Source organism: Phocoena phocoena, chromosome 11, assembly GCF_963924675.1.
Source record: "Phocoena phocoena chromosome 11, mPhoPho1.1, whole genome shotgun sequence".
Taxonomy (NCBI): Eukaryota; Metazoa; Chordata; class Mammalia; order Artiodactyla; family Phocoenidae; genus Phocoena; species Phocoena phocoena.
In genome coordinates, this window is record NC_089229.1 from 5,717,468 (window position 1) to 5,738,311 (window position 20,844).

General features: G+C 48.1%; 1 protein-coding gene across 1 annotated transcript in view; it reads left to right on the forward strand.

Moving 5' to 3' along the window:
- The window catches only part of EFCAB6 (EF-hand calcium binding domain 6), a 230,450-nt gene that overhangs the window by 171,256 nt on the left and 38,350 nt on the right, over positions 1–20,844 (forward strand). Inside the window, 4 exon segments of the mRNA XM_065887305.1 lie at positions 3,746–3,934; positions 8,856–9,011; positions 17,188–17,383; positions 20,483–20,674. Coding sequence (XP_065743377.1) covers positions 3,746–3,934; positions 8,856–9,011; positions 17,188–17,383; positions 20,483–20,674 — 733 coding nt within the window.

Sequence of the window (20,844 nt, forward strand, 5' to 3'; positions counted from 1 at the left end):
GCAAAGACTATTAAAAAGTCCCTGTGTCATGTGCATCGGCCCACGGGAAGACGTATGACTCTCAGTTAACGTGAAGCTGGGTCATCTCTGTTGCCTCAACCAAGGCAGTGTCTAGAGAGAACCTACCCTGTGCCATGCTGGTTGAACACCTGGACCAGGAGAGCCTCTGGGTGGGAAAGGATTTGAAAAGGTTGAAGGAACAGTTCAGAAAAGAGAGGATCGAATGGGACGTGATGGTCGGGGATGAGTTAGAAGAGCTGCGCGTGAAGGAGGGACTAGCTGGACAGGCCCTTAGCTCCGCATAAAGGACACCTTCGTGACTAACGTCGTCTAGAACTACACTGGGCAGTCCCTGAAGGAGCGGGTTTCCCATCTCTGGCGTGGCTTCATCCAAGGCCAGACCGCCGCTTATTGGGGAGCGTAAGGGCGGGATTGTGGCCCTGGATGGGGATGGAGCCCATGGTGTCTCATCTGTGGCTCCACCAGGACTGGCTGAATGTGCCATTGGGCACTGCCCCCTTAGGCAGCTGGACATTGTGTGCTCTGAAGGGCAGCTCTCTGAGCCATCGGACCACCCTCACAGATGGTCCCCGAGAGAATCCCTCTGTCCAAGCTGCGTAAGGACCACGTCTCCCTCTGCTGCAGGCCTGGGTCGTCAGTGGGGCTTGCACCAGACCCTCTGAATCTGGGGTCAGTGATGCTGGAAGATTCTTCTGTCATTTATGTAAGAATCAACTGCTAAACTGAGCATGAAAGGGTAAGACTTTCACAGCACAGCAATCGATGTGAACATATTCAGATCATGTGTACAACCAAATTGCTGTGTGTACAATAGATGGGCAGAGTAATCTGATTATATCATAAATTAGTGGCCATTGCCATATGCAAATGCGAGTTTTTATGGGTCCTCTGTTTATGTGCACATTTTTCGTGGCACATCTGTTGCCGAACCCTTTTAAAATTCAACCGTTACAGGCAAGTTGATTTTTTTAAATGTGACACGAAGGATTATCTGATGAAGGGTGAGGTTATGGAAGCTGAATTAACTCTCTTATTATTCATATTCATAACAATATTTTAGGTGCAGTTGTGCAATCTGGTCTTCTGTTCCTTGGAGATGCGAATAGAATGTTTATGATCTTTATTAATGAAGTAATTAAGAAGTGTCTTTCCATTCAGTTCAAGTGTCACGATTGAGAATTTGTTGTTGGGAATCTCGTGAGCGTTGCCTGCGGGGATGGCAGGCCTTCCTTAGGGACACGTGCCCTTCACGTTCATTGCTCATCAGCCAGGTATCGATAAGGAAGTTTTGCGAGGCATGTTGCTGGGAACTGTGGGTTCGCCCATCAAGATAAACGAGGCATGGTCTCTCCTCGAGAAACCCACCGTCAAGCAGGGAGGGAAGACACGGACTGAAGTGGGGGAAGCAGAGGTGGGATGTGGTTGAGCCTTTGGGTGGCAAATGGCAGCGGCAAACACCAGGCCCTGGTCCCAGCCTCCACCAGCACTCACCCCGCTCCCCGGCCCTCACCACAGGCTACAGGGATCCAGGGAAGGCAGAGACACAGTGCTTTTGCCTCAGGACGAGAGGGAGGTCCCAGAAGAGGCGCCCTGCTGGCCAGGCCTTGCTTGTCAGGCGGGTGGTCTGTGCACGTTCTCTCAGGAGCGCCCTGTAGGGGTGGGGAGCCCCCTTGGGGAGCTTTCTTCTAGGGGTGTCTTTATAGAGTTGCATCACAGCAGCACTCTGGTGGCATCAGGCTGGTCACGGGCCTGATGCAGCTCAGCGAAAGACCCACGGCCCTGGGATCGCCCTAGGAGCTCAAGAAATGGCAACCCTCCCCTTCCCAGGTGCACTGATGGAGAACTAGACTCTCCTTCCTGCAGCTGTCCCGTCACCAGCAGTAGGAGAAGCCATTTGCTAGAGGCACCGGCCCTTCGTGCCGCCTGGCACATAAAGCCACCACAAGCCTCGGGCTTCCTCTGGTGGGTGGGTCGCTTTGTTTTGTTTTAGAAGGAAAATTCACTGACTAAAGGTAGAATGGTACTTTTGGGGGTTGCAGGCACTAAGGTCGTACTAATAGCGGACGCCTGGAAAGGTCTGGGAGGGCTTCCCAAACCCTTAGTAACAACGACGGCACTGGGGGCATGATTCCAGCCAGCAGGTCTCAGAGCGCCCTCCCCCTCCGTGCTGCAGCCCAGGCGAGGAAACCGAGCCCGGGTGGGTGGCGGGACCTGGCCAGCGACTCGAGGCCGGTGAGCTGGCGTCTCAGACATCGCTGCCCTCCCTGCCCCTCCGTCGCAGGAGGGGACTCTCCTCACCTTCTAGTAAGGAGTCCCTGATGAAAGCAGGCCTGGATGCTGGGAGGCAGGCGGAGGTGAGACGCGAGGCCCAGGGGGGCCGCAGGGGGAGGGGTGGGCAGGGGGGCCTCGGGAACTTCTCACCCCTCGTCCTCCACCCAGCACCCCAGCCCTTGAGGACAGGAAAGTCGGGTAAATAAATCCGTCCTCCTCGTCGTTACTCAGTTGGGAGGGTCGCAGGGGACCCGGTGCTGGGGCGGCGGCCAGCGTGTGGTCCTGCAGCATCTGGCCGGCGGCGGAGAGCAGAGGGGGCCCTGCTTCACACAGGAGAGCCCAGGGCGCCTGGCTCCGTCCCGCAGGCACCGACAGCAGCCGGATGCAGCGTGAAGCCCCAGACATTGTGCAAATACCTCCTCAGCCCTCGGAACGCTGAGTTCATCTGGGAAAATCACTGCCGGAAATGCCATTTTTATCGGTTAGAGGAGGACCGAGATCTTTCCGTGAAAATAAATGCTTCTTTTCTTTAAAGAAAATTGGCAATTTGCCTTAAAAATTTTTATTGAAGTAATTCTATTCTATTTGAATGATGTTGGGAGATAAAAACCCTCCATTATGCCTTTTTTAAAATGAATTACAATTTAGAAAAATCCCAATAATAGAAAATGACATAAAAGGTACATAACATAATCCTTATCTTGTTTTCCTTACTAGTCTCTCTCGTTGGTTGTGTGTAATTGGCATCTCTTCAAAGAGAAAATGGGGAATTGGAATCAAGTGGCATTCATTTATTTGAGTTTTAAGATTGAATATGCTTTTTTTTGGGGGGGGGGGGTACGCGTCCTGTCACCGCCGTGGCCTCTCCCGTTGCGGAGCACAGGCTCTGGACGCGCAGGCTCAGCGGCCATGGCTCACGGGCCCAGCCGCTCCACGGCATGTGGGATCCTCCCGGACCGGGACACAAACCCGTGTCCCCTGCATCGGCAGGTGGACTCCCAACCACTGCACCACGAGGGAAGCCCCTGAATATGCTTTTTGACGGATTTTCTTCTGAACCTTAGCGTAGTTCCTCTTACATGTAGGTGCTCAATAAAAGACCGTTGAATTAAGGAAGGGTTGGTTTTAATTTTCCGTGGTCACAGTCGTATTTCTAACAGAATGACAGAGGATGAATCCGGTTGCTCTCTTGGGGTGGTCCAAGATCACCTTGTGTGAGGTGACCTTCCTGTTGATCGATGAGCCTGTGGATCGCCTGAGGGTCTTGTTACGAGCAGGTCCAGCTCAGGTCTGGGGTGAGGCTCAAGATCCTGCGTTCCTGACCCCCGGGGAGGCCGGTGCTGCAGGCCTGCAGAGCACACGGGGTGTGAGGAGCCAGGCAGATGGAGTGCAGATGGTGTTAAAGCCCTGAGCATCTCGCACTGGTGAGAGTTTTGTTTGTTTGTCTTTAAAGGTATGACACCGAGGGAAGAGGGCACATTACTTACCAAGAAGTTTTACAGAAATTGGGGGTTAACTGTTCAGAGGCTATTCATCAGCCCTACGCAGAGGATTATTTCAACTTCATGGGTCATTTCACGAAGCCACAGCAGGTGCAAGAAGAGATGAAGGAGCAGAGCACGGAGAGGGCCGTGCCGGCTGGGTGAGTCTGTGAGCACACGGCCCGGGGGCCGGCGTCCGCTCCTCGTTGACCCTTGCAGCACTGTTTGTTCTGAAGTGGTACCTCCCAGTGCTGGCAGAGCTGCCGTGAAATTGTAATACTCGTTCACTGCTGTAGATTCTAGAAATCGGCGCTAAGTCACAAAGCTACAAAGGAGTTAAAGAGCTATAAGCCTACGCCACCCTACACAGTCACACTCTCAGGTCACCCTTGAGAACTGAACCTTTGAGGCGTTTACTAACCTAAGCCCCTGGCCCCTCCCCTGGACAAGTAGAATGGAGGTTCCACGAGGACATGCCTGTCTCCACCTGGTTCAGAACAGTGCTTGATGCCTAGTAGGCACCCAGTGAGTATTTGTCCAGCGAATGAATGAAGGGACAGACTCATTCTTTAACTCAACTTAGCACAACTTTAACTTTGGGACTTTATCCCAAAGAAATAATGCGGAAGAGGCCAGCAGTTTAGCAGGTAGAAGGTATGACTTGCAGTGTGTTTTCAACAGCAGCAACAAAAGGACACCTGTCGGCTTCCCTGGTGGCGCAGCGGTTGAGAGTCCGCCTGCCAATGCAGGGGACATGGGTTCGTGCCCCAGTCCTGGAGGATCCCGCATGCCGTGGAGCGGCTGGGCCCGTGGGCCGTGGCCGCTGGGCCTGCGCGTCCGGAGCCTGTGCTCCGTGGTGGGAGGGGCCACAGCAGTGAGAGGCCCGTGTACCACAAAAAAAAAAAGAAAGAAAAGGACACCTGTCAATCCCAGATGAGGGCCTGGCTTACAGAGCGTGGCCCCAAGGAATATGAGATGGTGTATGCCAGTTTCAACCATCACCTCAGACACTGTGGGAATGTCTGGGATAGAAGGCTAGTTGGCAATGAAGTTTTAAACAGTCTGTATAGGGACTTCCCTGCCGGTCCAGTGGTTAGGACTCCACGCTTCCACTGCAGGGGGCTCAGATTCGATCCCTGGTTGGGGAACTAAGATCCCAAGTGTCCCGTGGTGTAGCCAAAATAAATAAATAAACAGTCTGTGTACCATGATTGGAGCTACACCAAATGTACGTGCCTGTCCACAAGATGCTGTACAGAAGGTATCGTGTTGTATTTGGATGGTGGGACTGCATGTGATTCCTTTCAAAGTTTAAAAATAGTCACTGATGAAACTAGTCACTAATGCCATATTTTAAAATTCTAAAACAATGGATAAAGAAAATGTGGTACATACATGTACAATGGAATATTATTCGGCCATAAAAAAGAATGAAATATTGCCATTTGTGATAACACAGCTGGACCTTGAGGGCATTATGCCAAGTGAAATAAGTCAGACAAAGAAAGACAAAAACCATATGATCTCACTTATATGTGGAATCTTTAAAAAAAAAACAAAAACCCAAGCTCATAGATACAGAAAACAGATTGGCAGTTGCCAGAGGTGAGGGTAGCGTGGGATGCCGAAGTGGGTCAAAAAGCACAACTTCCATTATGATAGAAATAGGTCCTGGGGATGTGATGTACAGCAAGGTGACTATCGTTAGTAATACTGTACTGCGTATTTGAAAGTCGCTAAGAAGGTAAATCTTAAAAGTTCTCATCCTATGGATGGTGATGGACGGTAACTATACATCCTACAGTGTATACGGATATCAAATCATTATGTTGTATACCTGAAACTAATATGTTATATGTCAATTATGCCTCAAAAAAAAAGGAACATAGGAGAAAATTTTGCCGCATTTGATGTGACCCTAAAGGGATGGGACAGACTTTCTCAATCAGTCTCGGTCCTGGGTGGCCGCCCATCAGCACTCCCCAGGCCTGGGACCCTGCCCCCTGCTCCAGAGGCTTACCTCCCTGGCATTCTCATCTGCGTGTCTGTCCATCTCCTGTCTGTCACTTCACCTCTCTGTCCCCATCATCTCTGAATGAGTGAATGAGCTGTTGCTAAAGAATCCCCAGAGGAAAGAAGCACTCCAAGGACACAGGGATGAAATGTAACGGCTGAATGGGGTTTAAGAGAAGGGCAGTTGGAACACACCCCTGAATTGCGTCTAAGTTACTGAGTTATAAAGCCCGAAGGCAGAGAATGGAGTTGGTGAAATTTCCAGTAAAAATATGCGCAAGATTGGTATAAATATCAAATATGCCATAAAAGTAACAAAAAAGTGGAATTTATCTTTCCCAGACAGGGCTGGCCTCATCACCCACACGTGTCTTCCCTTCCCTCTCTCCTGCTACTTGTGAGTAACGAGGCTCTGGGAGGGATCTCACATCCTCAGCATCGTCCGCATGGTCTTTCTCTTCTTGTTTCTGTTTGTTGTGCGATCGTGGATCTGTAGCTGGAAGAACTACGTGCCACTGGACGAAGCGTTTCAGATCATCAGGCTCCGAAAACTGATTCACACTCACCCGGTCCCCTCCCACCATCACGCTCCCTTACCAAAGAAATCAAGCCCGATGCGTAAAAATTCATGACCGGCTTCTGTTTCCTCAAAGATGTCAGATCGCGAAATTGTCAAGTCACTTTCCCCTTCAGGATGGCCCACTTTTCAATTTCGGTGTCAGTGGGTCTTCCAGATAACCCATCAGATGCAGTGTTTCCAGGACTTTTAACCTCCTCATTTATACTGAAGCTTTGATAAGATTAAGAAACAGGAGTCGTGTTCATTCAAGTGACTGAAATTTTATGTCTGCCTCTTAAATCTAAGAGGTTTAATTTTGTTTGAAATGGCCTGAATACATTTTAAAAATTCAGAAGAATCCTTTTCTGAACCCCTATTTATTTTCCAGAGTCAGACCAGCAATAGTGAACTAGCGGCGGAAGCTCAGCCGCCTGTTCTCAAATGCAAATTGCGAGACACAGGAGCAAACCCAGCCGGGCTGCACAGGGTTCTCTCCAGTTCTCTCCAGCGTGCCGGCCAGACTGTGTGTGAGGGGCTCTGCGGCCGTCCACCGGCCGTGCCACTGCCCTCTTCGGGCTTCCGTCTCGTTGTCCAGACCAGGGACCAGACACTGTGTGGGCTGACGCGGGTTCTGCCTGGCAGTGTGGCGTGATCAGAGCTCCGAATCCTCACTTATTCTGAGCACATATTTACCCTGCGAGAGAAATAATTACTGCCTGGAAACCAGTCCAAGAAATACTGAACGCCTCAATTTTCTAAAAATATGTATCTCAAAAAAAGTTTTGATTTTTTTTATACCTTCATTTGCTTTCATTTTGAAGGATTAAGTGGAATATAATAGTTGTGATCACGAGTAATCATGTTGTAGGATGGGACAGAATTCAAAGTACACCTGTGAGGGAATCCAGGGTGTTGCTGCCCTTGGGATACATTCCCCGGACAGTTACTGCAGCTCATTTGTATCAGCTTCTCGAAGACTCACAGCAGCCAGCTCGGACCCGGAGGCCAGCAGGGGAGGGAGACGGTGACCCACGTAGCTTCAGGGTCCAAGCCTCCCTCTCCCCCCAAGTATTCCCTCAGCTTCCCCTCTTCTGATTTCTGACTTCTCTGTTGCTATGGATTATTTTTTCCAGGCACACTCAAGGAACAGTTTATGGATATGTATCCACAAATACATATCGGAGGTGGTAGACAATTACCAGCAAAGAGTTCGTGTTTGGAGTTTCTGGCATATCCTTTTCCCTGAGTAGGAACCTCACAGCCGAGCTCAAGTCAGACGGACGCAGTGCTCAGTGTGGTAGGAAGAGCTTCCTGGGACCTGGATGAGCGAGTTTATGGAATATAATCCATCCCCTGTAGGTCAGGTGTAAGACTGTTTATTCCTAAAAATGTCCAACTTTTTTATTCCCTTATCAATAATTTTTTTTAAGTCTGGGAAGAATTTCCCTGAAAGACTGAATCAGAAACTTGAACACATTCCTAAGAAAATCAGCCCTCGAGCACGATCAAGAGTTAAAGCCGGACGCTGTCTCTGTCCCAGCAGGGGAGAGCTGGCTGAGCCCCGACACCGCACAGGCCGGCACTGTCTTCTTCCTATAAGACGGGGATGATAATTACCCTCCTCCCTTGTAGGGCTGTTGAGAAAAATAAATGGGAGAAGGTACATAAAGACAGCACAGCTTCTGGTTTCCCAACTGAGAAACGCAAATTATGGGCTGTGCTTCTTAAGGACAAAGGACCTGGACCCCCGCCCCCCTCAGAGCTCACTGACCAGACTCTCTGCCCTCCTTGGTTCCCGCTCCTGCATTCCTGCCTCAGGGCCTTGGCGCTGGCTGTCCCTGGGCCCAGAGAGGTCTTCCCGGGGTAAATCCCCACTGGGTCCTTGACCTCCCTGCCATCTCTGCTCAAGTGTCACCTTCCCCAGTGAGGTCCCCCTGCACCCACTACTGGGAATTGCAGCGCCCCCTACCATGGGCATTCTCAGCCCCGCTTGTGGGTGCTCAGCTAATCCCTGACCCACTGTGCAGGGCACTGTTGTCTCCTGTTTATCGTTGGCCTTGCCCCAGGAAGAATGTAAATTCTTCTAGGGAGGCCTCTCTCATTCACTAGGTGTATCCTGACACCTAGAGCAGTACCTGGCACGTGATAGGTGCTCAACGAGTCTGCATCAAGAGGGTGGAGGTGTATTTCCCGTGTCTGTAATATCACTGTATTTTTTAATGTTTGGCTCCATTTTTAAAGCACCCACTCTAGTAAAAAGACAAGGTTGTAATTTCTCTAACGTAGTTTTGCTAATGATAATAATAATAAAATGGTAATGATAAAAATGATTATTTTTTTCCAGAATACCTTTCAATGTAAATGTTACATCAAGGCTGCAGAGCATCTTCAAAATTCATTGTCAGACGAAGCGTCAAATCACCACATTAGAATGATCATGGAACTCTTGCTTTAAAGAAATTATTTGTTTTCCTGGTTTTAGTGTGAGTCTCAAATGCATTCTCTTTCAGGGATAAGCTTAAGGACCTCAATCGAGATATCAGCAAAGCACGCATCAAACTAGATACATCCAAAAATGGCTACACATCCTTATGCAAGATGCAGAAGTTGCTGCAGGAGTGCGGCTGTCCTCTGAAGGCAGAGGAGCTGGCCGATCTTCTAACCAGGTTTTCTACGATGAGGCAATACGTTTCTTACAGCACTGAAAATCAGGTTGCCGCATTGCTTTCGTGAATTTCTTCCTTTCCCGTCCACTCAAACAGCCTTTCGGCATTGAAATAACCTCTGTGCCACCAAAAACTCAGTCTCTATCTGTGTACAGAAGTAAAACTGTAGTGTGGTACTCATAGAACTTATATAATACTATAAACCAATGGGATCTCCATTAAAGAAAAGAAAGAATGAATCTTCAAATGCTCCTCTGGCTGGGCTGCGTTCTAATGGGTTTCAGTCAACTCAAAGCAAAAAGAAAGCAACTTGACAAATCCATGGCTTTTCCTGGTGTGTCTCAGCAGCATGGTCATCCTTTTTTAACATTATTTTCATTTCACCCACGTTATTCATGCACTTGGGCAGGAGTCAAGTCGCCCTGCAAGGCTTATTAAAAACAGCAGCCCCCTGCCCTGCTATCCTCCCCATCTCCTCCCCAGAGCCTATAACTTCCAGTGCTTTAATTCGTATCTTTTGGTACTTAACTCAGTAGTTCTAAGTGACAAACTTATACAGCTACTTCTTGATCTTTCACTTCTAGGCAGTGACTATCAACTTCCTACCAGGAAGATGCAGATTTAACTCTTTTTCACCCATCGCATAACCACCAACCACCTCACCCCGCAGCCCCCACCACCCCGTGGAGACACGCGCAAACTTACCCCGTTGTCCCCCCATATTGCTGTGTCACAGTTTGGTATAGTTCAATATTCAGGCTTTCTGTTACTGTGACTAGCTGATCTCTTTTCTTTTCCCATAGAACATGCTGTTTGCCCTGGAGTTAATAATAATTCTTTCTGTTTGCTCAGTTTCCATGTAGTTCTTATCACTAATTAAACCCCCAACCCACCCCAGCTTGTGAAATCTCTTTCCAGTATGTTCAGACACCTCAGCTGATCTGTCAGCTTCGTCTTCTTGGACGTCCCTTTTCACGTTCTTCAACTCTCAGAAATTTTCTTGATTTACTTCATTAAAGAGTTCCTCTCCTGTTTGTTTCTTTCTGAGCCTCCTGTTGTTACTGATTAGTGAGCCACCCAGAGTGTCTCCTTATATTTTAAACCTTCCCCGTCCTCCATCTCTTTTTCTTCTTGCTCCACCTTCTGGGAGACCTCCTCAGTTTTAGTTCGCAACCCTTCTTTTGAGATTTTTGTCTCTGCTAATCATACTTATCATATTTTAAATTGCCAGAGCTTGTTTTTATTCTCAGAATTTTCCTTTTCTTTAGCATCCTGTTCTTGTTTCATGGATATACTAGTTCATGTCTCTGAAGATATTAAGAATAGATTTTTTTAAAGTTTTCTTCACTTGAGAAGTCTCTCCTCAGTGTTGCTTTTTTCTGCTCTCTTCAATGTTAGACATTTTCCTCAAAAATATGCTCCTATTAAGAATGAGATACTAACAGATAGATTAAAAGTTCTGCACAGATGGGGAGAGCTAGTCAACTTCAGTTTGAACCGCTTTGGCAGGGTAATCTGCCAAAGAAGACTCCCAATGTCAGAATATTTAAAACTTTTCTTTGGGGCTGGTCAGATTTCCCAGGGATTAGGGTTGCCAGATAAGACATAGAGTGCCCATTTAAATTTGAATTCCAGATAAACAATATTTTTTTTAGTATAAGTATGTGCCATGTGATATTTGGTACATATTTATACTAAAAATTATTTTTGTTTATCTGAAATTCTAATTTAATTGAGTATCCTTCTAGGCTTCTGTTTGTTTCTTTGTTTTTCTAAACCTGGTGACCCAACCAGAGAAGACTTGTTGGCCTCCAGCTGCCAGCACTCTGGGAGCTGACTGGGAACAGAAGGCTGGAAGTTTCAACAGTCAGCATAAGCTGAATAATGCCCCCAAAGATATTTAAGTCCTAATTCCTGGAACCTGTGAATGTCACCTTATATGGAAAGAGACTTTATGGATGTGATGAAGTTAAGGAACTTGAGAAGGGGAGGTGATCCTGGTTATATGGGTGGGCCCAGTGTGATCACAAGTGTCCTTATAAGAGGGAGTCAGGGAGAGATTTCACCCAGAAGTGACCACAGAAGGAGAAATTGGAGCAATGTGGCCACAAGCCAAGGATCGCCAGCGGCCACCGGAAGCTGGAAGAGGCAAAGAACAGATTATCCCCTAGAGCCTCTCGGGGGAGCACAGCCCAGCTGACACCGTGATTTCTGCCCAGTGAAGCTGATTTCCAACTTCTGGTGGCCAGAGCAGTAGGAGAATAGATGTGTGCTGTTTAAAGCCACCCACTTCGTGGCATCATGTTATAGAGTCACAGGAAACTAATATAGAGTCAGTATAAAAGCTTTCACTTAACTCCCCTCTTTTCATTAAGAACCCTCCCTGTTTTGAACTGTGACAAACACTTACCATCTGCAGAGGACACCCCTCCAGATCCTCCACTGTGTGTGGTGGGCGGGTGGGGGCCAGGCACCCAGCCTGGGGAGTCTGAGGAGGGGCACAGGGTCGAATTGCATCCCCCACAGGCTTTTAGCCAATCTTTGTCTTTTAACCCCACTTTCATTCCTACGTCTGGGTGTACCTGGAGCCCACTTCTGGAGTCTCTGAGGGTTTGCAGGGTGTATCGGATACCCTTCCGTGTTCCTTCTGTTGGTTCCAGGAGGAGATTTCTTGAATCTGACGCGTCTGTTCTCCCTCATCCATCAAATTCCCAGCAGCTGTTGTGTTCTTCCACTTTCTCTCCATCCTTCGTGTTTTCTGCTGGTGTTCTACAAACTCCAGCCAGCATCAGAAACTGGGCTTGCTGGGCCCCTCCCTCGGGCTCTCTGACTTAGCAGGCCTGGGAATCTGCATTTCCAACGAGGCCCTGGGTGATGCTGATGCTGCTGGACTAGAGCATCCCAAGAACCACTGTCTGACGCCTTTTAAAAACGCCTTCTTCTGTCACTTTAGAAGGAACGGAGCTAGTTATGTGCGTTCAAGCCACTTTAACTGCAAGTCCTATCCTCTTATAATTTTAAACCCAAATAACTCAGAGTTGACTGGTCCTCCTCGGACTGCTTTTGCATGCAGTTTCTGACTTGTGGTGTCCCTTAGCTGTGCTGGCTGGAAGCTCTGTGACTAAGTGCATGGGTCTTGTGTTCCTCTCTTTGTGAGGTGAGGATACTAGCACCCCTCCCCTCCCTTTAGAAAATGTTAGCGGTTGCTCTAGGGTTTGCAGTGCACATGAACAGCTAGCCTAAGTCCACTGTCAAATAACACATTAAACACATTGCTACTTCACGGGAGGCGCAGGCGCCTTATGACAAACTAAGTGTCCCTGAATCCTCTCCTGCCCCCTGTAACATTGCTCTTACTCATGTCACTTTTCCATTTGCTGTAGTCACCCAATACATTGTTATTGTTACTTTGAACAATGATCTATTAGATCAACTAAGAATAAGAAGAATAAAAGATATTATTTTACCTTCATTTATTCCTTCTCTTATGCTCTTTCTTCCTTCAGGTAGATCCACGTTTCTGACCTGTCTGATTTTCCTTCTCTCAGAAGAATGTGTTCTAGCATGTTTTGAAGGGCAGGGTGGTTGGTGATGAATTCCCTCAGTGATTGTTTGTCGGAGAAGGTATTTATTTCTCCTTCACTTTTGGAGGATAATTTCACTGGTTATAGAATTCTAGGTTGGTGATTTTTTCCTTTCCACACTCTAAATATTTCAGTCGACTCTCTTCTTGCTTGCATGATTTCTGATGAGAAGCCCCATGTAATTCTTATCTTTTTTCCTCTGTCGATGCTTTCCCCCCTCTCTGGCTTCTTTCAAGATTTTCTCTTTGTCTTTGATTTTCAGCAGTTTGAGTATAAGTGGGTATAGTTTTTGGTATTTTTCTGCGTGGTGTTCTCTGAGCTTCCTGGAAATGTGCCTTGTGTCTGTTATTAATTTTGGAAAATTCTTGGCTGTTATTACGTCAAATGTTTTTTTCTGATTCTTTCTTTTTCTCCTTCTGGTATTCCAATTATGAGTATGTTCCACTTTTGAAACTGTCCTACAGTTCTTGGATGTTCTGCTCTGGGGTTTTTTTTTTCCACTCTTTTTTTCTCTTTGCATTTCAATTCAGGAATTTTCTTATTGACATGCTTCAAGCTCACTGATTTTTTCCTACCCATGTCCAGTCTACTGATGAGCCCATTAAAACGCATTCTTCATTTCTGTTAATGCTGTTTTTCATTTCCAGGATTTCCTTTGATTCCTAAGAAGGAGTATCCATCCCTGCTTACATTAGCCATTTGTTGTATGTGTTGTCCACTTTTGCTATTGGACTCCTTTACAATTTAATCATAGTTGGTCTTTTTTTTTTTTTTTTTTTTTTTTTGCGGTATGCGGGCCTCTCACCGCTGTGGCCCCTCCCGTTGCCGGAGCACAGGCTCCAGACGCGCAGGCCCAGCGGCCACGGCCCACAGGCCCACAGGCCCAGCCACTCCGCGGCACGCGGGATCCTCCCGGACCAGGGCACGAACCCACGTCCCCTGCATCGGCAGGTGGGCTCCCAACCACTGCGCCACCAGGGAAGCCCCATAGTTGGTCATTTTAAATTTCCTGTCTGATAATTCCAAACTACATCATGTCTGAGACTGGTTCCCATGCTTGCTTTGCTGTCCCTTCAGACTGTGTTTCTTCTTGCCTTTTAGCATGCCTTGCAGCTTTATTGTTGTTGAAAGCCAGACATGACACACTGGGTAATAGGAACTGAGGTAAGCAAGCGTTTCACGTGAGCTTGTATGTTAATTTGAGCAGGAGGTGGGCTGTGTTTAGTGCTGCTGTAGCTGTCAGTGCCAAGGGCTTGGATTTCCTAGAGTGTCCTTGTTTTTGTCCCTCCTGTTTCCTTAGGCTTCCCTAGGAACTCCTCCTTAAATAGAGTCTGTGTTTGCAGCTCTTTCCTTTGTAGCCCACTGTTGTTATGCTGGAGCTGGCTTGATGTGGTGGTAAGGGATGAGGGAGGGGAAAGATTCTCTACTCTTATGATGAAATCTCAGTCTTTCAGTGGGCTTGAGTCCCTGGGCTGCAACCTTCAGAGATGTTTCTTAGCTTTTTTTTCTCCCTCAGATGAGACAGGAAGTCTAGAGGGGGCTGAAGTTGGCTCACTGCCTTTCCCGCAGATGGGATAAGGCTCTGGTAAATTCTTTTCCCTTGGAAAATTATTATGCCGAAGCTTCTGGGCATATTTCCCTAGGATTATTATTCCCCTTCCCCGGCCAGAGCCAAGAGGAGACCATCTTCAGATTTCCACTGTGATAACCTAGTGGGGTTCTTGACGGTAAAGCCCATGAAAGTCCCTAAGACTGGGCCCCCAGGGGTTTCTCAGCCTCACACTAGTCCACACACAGCCTCCACCATTGCTCAAGTTACCACTTAAGTGTTCCTGCCAGCTCCAAAGGCCTTTGCTCCAGGAAGAGCAGATCTTGGCTGTAATTCTCTATGTTCACCCATCTCTCCAGATTTTGGGGTGACGTTTTGCCCTGTGACCTCAATTTTCTGATGGGACCAAGAAAAACCATTGGTTTTCAGTTTGTTCAGCTTCTTTCTTATTGTGAAGATGAAAGGGACACTTCCAAGTGTCAGAGCTCCCCCTCTTCCTATCACTTTCCCTCTCCATGTCCCATCTTTTGTCAGCTACAGTTTTTCTTTGGAAGAGCTAGTTAAATTTAACTTCTAAATGTCCTACAGCCACAACCAGGTTCTCTCTGCTTGGTTCATTGCTTGATTATAAAACTCAAAAACCATTAAACGGCATTTCATAATTATGACTATGTACATATTCATAATTCATAATATTCAATGTCCGGGTAATGAATGAAAATTAGCTTTCTTCTCAGTGGCACTATCCCTGGGCCTCTGTGTCTACCTTGTTGTAGGCAAACCTGGGGGTACCCATGCATCTTTTCTAAGCCCTTTGGGGAAAGGCGGTTCTTCACTGTGAGCTGCTTCCAAGGACATAGAGAGTAGGGTGATCTCTTTAACTGTTGCTGTTTTCTGAACACGGGGCTCGGGTGAAGTTCAACATTGTCAACCTTCAGCTTTCCCCGGAATTCTGCACCACTTTCTGTTCTCTCCATTTTTCTCCTGCTGTCCTCCATCCTAGAGCCTCGCTCCCCACTCTCCCATTCCAGGTCTGTCACCCAAGAGTGTCCTGGGCTGTCCCCACTATTCTCCAGGGCTGGATCCCCTGTTTCTTATATCCCACATCTTTTTATTTATTAATTTACATTCTTATTTTGCTGGAGTAATCTCCTAAGAAAGTGGGGGAACAGGAAATAAATTTTCTCAGTTCTTTGTCTGAAACTATTTTTTATTTTCCTTCACACACATTGTTAGCTCGCCTGAACATAGACTCCTAGGGAGAAAATCATTTTCCCGTAAAGCTTTGAAGGACAGTGCTCCATTGTCTGTGTGTGTGTATGTGTATGTGTGTGCAAGTGTATGAGTGTGTATGTGAGTGTGTGTTAAGTGTGTGTGTGAATGTGTGTATAGGGGAAAGAGGACCGTTTCATCCTCAAATGCCTGTATGTTCTTTTCTTCCTTAAACATGGTCTCCTCTCACTAAATCTATTTCCAGCTGAACAAGAATTCAAATGCATTCAGTGAATAAACCATGGAAAAATAGCACCAGATAAATAATTAACTAAATGATTACAAGAGAGTCTTGTTAAAACGTAGTTAGGCTTGATACTTTTATAAGCAACGACACAAAGGCTGTGGAATTTCTGTAGTCCACCTGTCGGTGGGGTGATCAACTTTTTTACGAATCAAAACCTTAATAAGGATCCATCGCTCAGCCGCTTGTTTCTTCTCAAAGACCTCTTGATGATAAACATCTCTGTTATTTATAATTATATGTAGATTGTTCTTTTCTAGATCCAAAATAGACTTTTCTAAATAATACTGAGATTAGCATATGCATTTGATTTTATTACTAAATTTTAATACCAAGTTGGCAATTTATCCTGCTGATGAAATAGAGCTGATTATCCTTTTCCTCCGTGTCTCCGTCGTGTAAGCCAGCAACGCGGGGCCTGTGGACGGCAGCTCTGCAGCTGTGGGCTGGAGAAGCACAGCCCTTGGCTTGTTCTCTTTAGGAGCAGATACCCGAGTCGCTGGAAACCTTCCTCTCCGGCTTCCCGACGTTCCAAACTGTTCTTTGACACACGCTCCATCCTGCTGAAAGAAAGTTCAGGGGTCAAGGTGCCAGCAATCCTCAGGGAATCTAAGCTACAGAGATGTGAACTTTGAATGCAATTAAGCTTTATTTTGAGTTATCTTACATGGTTCGTAAATATGCTCTATATTCTCACGAAACGTGGATTTGCTCTAGCGATGTATTCTTGTAGAAGGTAAAGGTATTTTCTTCTGTGTCGGGGTGCTCTTTTTCTGCGTGGATGTCCTTGTTGAGACACAGAGACACACACCCAGATGGAATTTCTAACAGAAAATCCTAAACGATGTAGGTTTTGTAAAAATATGTTGTGAGTGCTTTCAGCTTGACAGCATAGTTTCAACCATTCTTGAAAAAGGATTTAGCATCTATTTTACTCAGTTCCTCTTTTCCTTTTCGCTGTCTTTATTGTACTTCCCTTATTTTCAGATTCCCATTTCGCAGTGCAGGCCCTCGTTAGCTAAGGTCCCGATGACCACACCCCTACCCGCCCCCCGACCCCACAGTCCTGCCCCCGGACCAGCTCTGCCATCACCATCACATGCATCTCCCCAGGATCCGACTCTGCACATGTCGCGTCCCTGCCGAAGCACCTTCATCTGCGCCTGCCATGGGGCCAGATTCCTCAACCAGGCCTCCTCCTCCATCCTCTGCTCTTCAAGCCCATGAGCCCACCGTCCAGCCTTCAAGTCTCAGAGCTTCAGGGCAGGACAGTCTGTGGCCCCCCCAGCCGGCAGTGGCCCCGCACTCTCTCCTGTCATAGCCCTTCCCCTGTGCCCTTAGACTGCAGTCTTCGTGTGTGCTCGTCTAATAGCATAGCTGACCGGTGTGCGTGCACCTGCAGGCCAGGGAACCGTGTCTCAACATTATTCATGTTCTCCACACTGTTCTGTGCTCAGCAAATGTTTGTTGAATGAATAAGTGATGATTTTTTAAATTAATATATTGTTTTCTTTCTTTTGGGACAAGTTGGGGAATCAGCTGGCATGGTAATTCCATCAATTACCTCGACTTCTTGAGAGCAGTGGAGAATAGCAAGCCGACAAAACCTCAGCCACAAGAGAAAGAGGAGAGCGTGCCGGTCAATTTTGCGACCCTAAGTCCAGAGGAGGTTCTGGAGAACATCCAGGAGGTCGTTGCCTCCTCCAGTCCGGCTTTGTCAACGGTATGAGAGAAAGCATGTGCTTTTTACTGTGGAAACTGAAGTTCTGGGGTTCACGCCAATTCCTAAAACCAGCTCTCAGTCCTGCCCCTCATCCTGGGCCCCTCCACCTCTCGCCACTCTCCTTGGGGCATCAGAACTCGATGGTTGGTCGAGAACGGATTGTTCACTGGAGCAAACGTGTATCCGCTTTTGCTCTGTACAAAGCTACCGTGAGCATGCCCAGCATGTGTTCTGTGAGACGAAAGTGCTCGGTGTTTAGCAAAGGCTGGGTCTGCAGTGAGGGCAAGGGGTTCTGGGCAGAGGGCAGAGGACAGAGGCCTCAGGGGAGCCCGGGCCAGTGGGGAATGAGTGACACCAGGTGGCCTTGAAGATGTTGGCCGGGGCCAGGCGGTGGCACAAAGCCTCACCATGACTGGGAGCCCAGGGCAGGGGGTGTAAGAACGGGGTCCCCCGAGTACACTGACATTTAGGCTGACGTCTGTGTGACCCCGGGGGGGGCGTGCCGAGACCCGGTGTACGTAGGCATGGCACTGCGGGGCCCATCCTTGGAAGACAGTGCTCGGGCCGCGCTCCCCACCGGGTGCTGGTCCCCTTTGCGGGTCCCCACATGAGTTTCCCCTGCAGCAGCCATGGGAAGAGAGACGCTGTGTGCAGAGGGCAGGCCTTGCAGCCTAATGAGATGGTGAACGCAGGGCCTCCCGGGTGATGCTGGGCGCGTGCTGTCCAGACAGCACAGTCCCAGCAGGGTTGCCTCTGTGTCTGCCACATGCAGACCCTCAGCCCCACGCCGACACCGAGGCCCACCTCGCTGAAGGCCTGCGTCCTCTCAGCACCGGGAGGCAAGCTGGGCCCTGCAGTCCAAGGTTCAGTGGGAGACAAGGAGAAAGGCAGGGCAGCCCAGCCAGCTCGTGAACGTTCCGGAATGCCGGCGAGCGTGGCCTTCCTCCCGACAGCAGACATTGTTTGCATGCAGGAATTCTCTGTGAGGATTTAGCACATCTGTGTCTTTATTTTAATGACTATCTAAAGATCAAAGAAAAATTAGTATGAACACATTGCGGGCCATCTAGAAAGACCATCTGTACCCCTTTCGACACCAGGTTGTCCTGGCCCAGTGGTCACCGCGTGAGGACCGCAAACTCAGATGGGCACAGGGACCAGAAGTACAAAAGTGATGAAGGGGCCAGGCCGCGGCCACAGCAGGCCAGAGGCACAGCCCTGTCCAGAGCGCAGCTCCTCCCCAGCCCCTGCCGACTGCTGCCGAGCTGAAAAATGGTCCCAGCTCTGCTAGATCTTTGTATTTTTCCTGAGAAGCTATGAAGCCTCCTGACTTCTAAATGTCAGCACGTACTTCAGATTTGTCAAAAGCACCGTGCAGGCCAAATAAATCCATTCGCAGGATGGCTCTGCCCCGTTCCGGTTTAGGGTGGCACCACGTCACATCTATCGGGATGTTTCTCAAACTGAGGTCCATGGAACCCGTGGGAGGAACCACGGTTCTCACTTCTGAGAAATACTCCTTAGGAGACGAGGTTTTAAGCGAGAGAGTGAGATTCTCTGGCCAAGAGACTGGCAGGTGGCCTGGAGGGGGAGAGCGCTTGGGGCAGCGGGGCGAGGAGGGAATGACGATGTCTGAGGATGGCTGTCAGAAAGGGTACCGGACACAGGATGCAGCTCCTTGTGTCACTGGAGACACGTCTCAATGCAGCGTCTTGTTTCTGAAATGACACAACAATACCTTATATTTATGTAGAGTTTTATAGATCCCTAAGCCTTGGCATATTTGATTCTTCCACCCACCTCGTGGCTTGTCAGGCTGGATTGACACACGGGGAAGCCACACAGCCCCAGGGAAGTGCAGGTCCCGTGGCCACAGTGAGCCAGACCCCAGCTCAGCCCTTAGGTCCACTGAGCCTTGCGGCACCGCAGCACCTTCTAACGCCCTCAGAACAGAATGCTCGGTCAGCTCCCTTCATGTTGACCGCCATTCTCCTGAACATATGCCGAGATCCACTGTGCACCGGGTACCTGGACAGGTGCATCTTCAGGTTGCCATAGTAAAACTTGGACCGACACGAGTTCTGTTGTCCCTCTTTTTATACCGATGAAGTTAAGCTCAGAGAGGTTAAGGGTTTATGGTGGGCGACGCAGCCAGGGTTCAGAGTCTACCACCTGGCTGTGCAGCCAGAGGTTTTCCACTGTACCTGGCTGTGTCGTATCTACACAGGCTAAATGAAAGCTTGAAGCCAGACAGTATTAAGGTTAACTTGGTTACCTGTATAACACCTTGTGGACGGATGGGGTGTGCCCAGTTAGTCCTGAGTGAGAATTAACCGCAAGGGAATTTGGGCTTGGGTCTGCAAGCACGTTAAATTCTTTCTTAAAAAACTAAGATCTTAACTTACCCCTCGATACGGATTTTCTAGTGCAATAGAAATGAATGATTTTGTTTCAACAGATGGGAAAAAATGTGCTTTCTTTTTATAGCAAATGTTTGCACTTCGGTTTGACTGCTTTACTGCTGGGCTGGCGCCGGCTGCCCCAGCCTCTCTGCACAGGCGCGGGCAGGAGGGGGGTCTCCCCCACCGTAAAGGACAGAGCCTCGGTGTTCATGCCCTGGGGTGTGGGTGGGATGGGGCAGTCCCTCACTCCTCCTCCTGGCCACTTCCCACATCAGACTCCTATCGTGAGACCCCTGCCCCACACCTGGACGCAGTGGGGTAGCGCCTGAGCTTCTCACTCACAGGTGATTCATTGGGGAGCTAAAATTTAGTGATGCAGAGACCTCGGGCAAGTGCCTTCGTGCCTCAGAGCCTCCTCGGGACTTGCGAGGACCGGGGCTCCTCTTTCACACCTCTTCGTCTTCGTATCCAAAGAGGAGGGACTAAGGCGAGTTTCCTCAACGACACGTCAACTCTCAGACGGGGTGCACATCCTACCTGTCTGTCTTCAGTCCTCGTGCGTTTATTTAGTAATTTAGAATCTGCAGGGGACTCACGTTCACTTGATTTCATTTGCATTCAGAAAAGCAATACTTAAGAAAAATATTTTTGAAATATTCACTTAACTGTAACATCTGCCTTTTTTTTTTAATTGTAGGCATTTTCTGCACTGGATAAAGAGGACACTGGGCTTGTAAAGGCTTCGGATTTTGGACAAGTTCTTAAGGATTTCTGTTACAAACTAACAGATACCCAGTATCATTATTTTTTGAGAAAACTAAGAATTCATCTCACCCCCTATATAAATTGGAAATATTTTCTCCAGAACTTCAACGGTTACCTTGAGGAGGTAAGAATGCATGCAGCACATAAGCATTTCTTTTTGAAAATGGGCTAAAGATAGTGTTTGCAAAATAGATAATTGATTAAAACCACAACAGATAAATTGGCCATCACCTCAGTTAATTAGCTCATTCTAAATGAAAAATTGATATAAATTCTACGTAGTGTTAGAAGGTA